Source organism: Austrofundulus limnaeus, unplaced genomic scaffold (genome assembly GCF_001266775.1).
Source record: "Austrofundulus limnaeus strain Quisiro unplaced genomic scaffold, Austrofundulus_limnaeus-1.0 Scaffold2666, whole genome shotgun sequence".
NCBI classification, from domain to species: Eukaryota; Metazoa; Chordata; class Actinopteri; order Cyprinodontiformes; family Rivulidae; genus Austrofundulus; species Austrofundulus limnaeus.
This window is the reverse complement of record NW_013955068.1, coordinates 19,901-20,574: the sequence shown is the minus strand read 5'-3', so window position 1 is coordinate 20,574 and position 674 is coordinate 19,901. Positions and strand designations below refer to the sequence as shown.

The following is a 674-nucleotide window of genomic DNA, read 5'->3' as shown; positions in this document are numbered from 1 at the left end:
TGGAGGAGAGACAAAACGTTTCACTAAAGAAGAACCATCCAGAGGACCTACTGATTTTTTCTTTTTGATTAATGATGAAGTTTGGATGTTTTGTGGTTCTTAACTTACTATCATCTTTTCTATTTTCTATATGTATGTGATGCTACCTTGAGGAAACGGACAGGTTCTTCAGCTGATTGTCCTGATTCCACGTCTGTCCCCCTCTGTTTATTTATTTTTATTAAAATATGATTCTATATCTTGGGGTGGGCAGTTCTGGTCTTCCAGTGCTGCTGTCCTGTAGGTTTAACTGGTTTCTCTGCTCCAACACAACTGATTCAGTGACTGAATTACCTTTTAAAGTTCTGCTGAAATCAAATAATTACCCATTCATTCAGAAACAAATGAAACTTGCAGGACAATAAGTTAGCCCACCCATGTTACATCCCTGCATGTGATTGGTCACAAGGCCAGTGAGAGGGAAAACAAAGTGGAGCCTCCTCTCACAGAGCGTGGCACATCACATGGTTTAAAAATGACAGCTGATATATGGCTTCTCCCCATGTTTGCAGCTGTCAGACAGTGAGCTGAGGAGGCTGTCAGAGCAGCTTCAGCAAAGAGACGAAGCAGTGCAGGAACTCCACAGAGAGAGAGACCACCTGCTGGAGCTCAGTCAGGTGAGCAGAGTATCACTG

The 674-nt window shown here is 42.9% G+C and overlaps 1 protein-coding gene across 1 annotated transcript in view; it reads left to right on the top strand.

The window, feature by feature from the left end:
- Positions 1 to 551: 551 nt before the first annotated feature.
- LOC106511306 (myosin-6) overlaps positions 552 to 674 on the top strand; it is a gene marked incomplete at both ends in the record, with an annotated part of 11,072 nt that continues 10,949 nt past the window's right edge. The window contains 1 exon segment of the mRNA XM_014000057.1: positions 552 to 656. Coding sequence (XP_013855511.1) covers positions 552 to 656 — 105 coding nt within the window.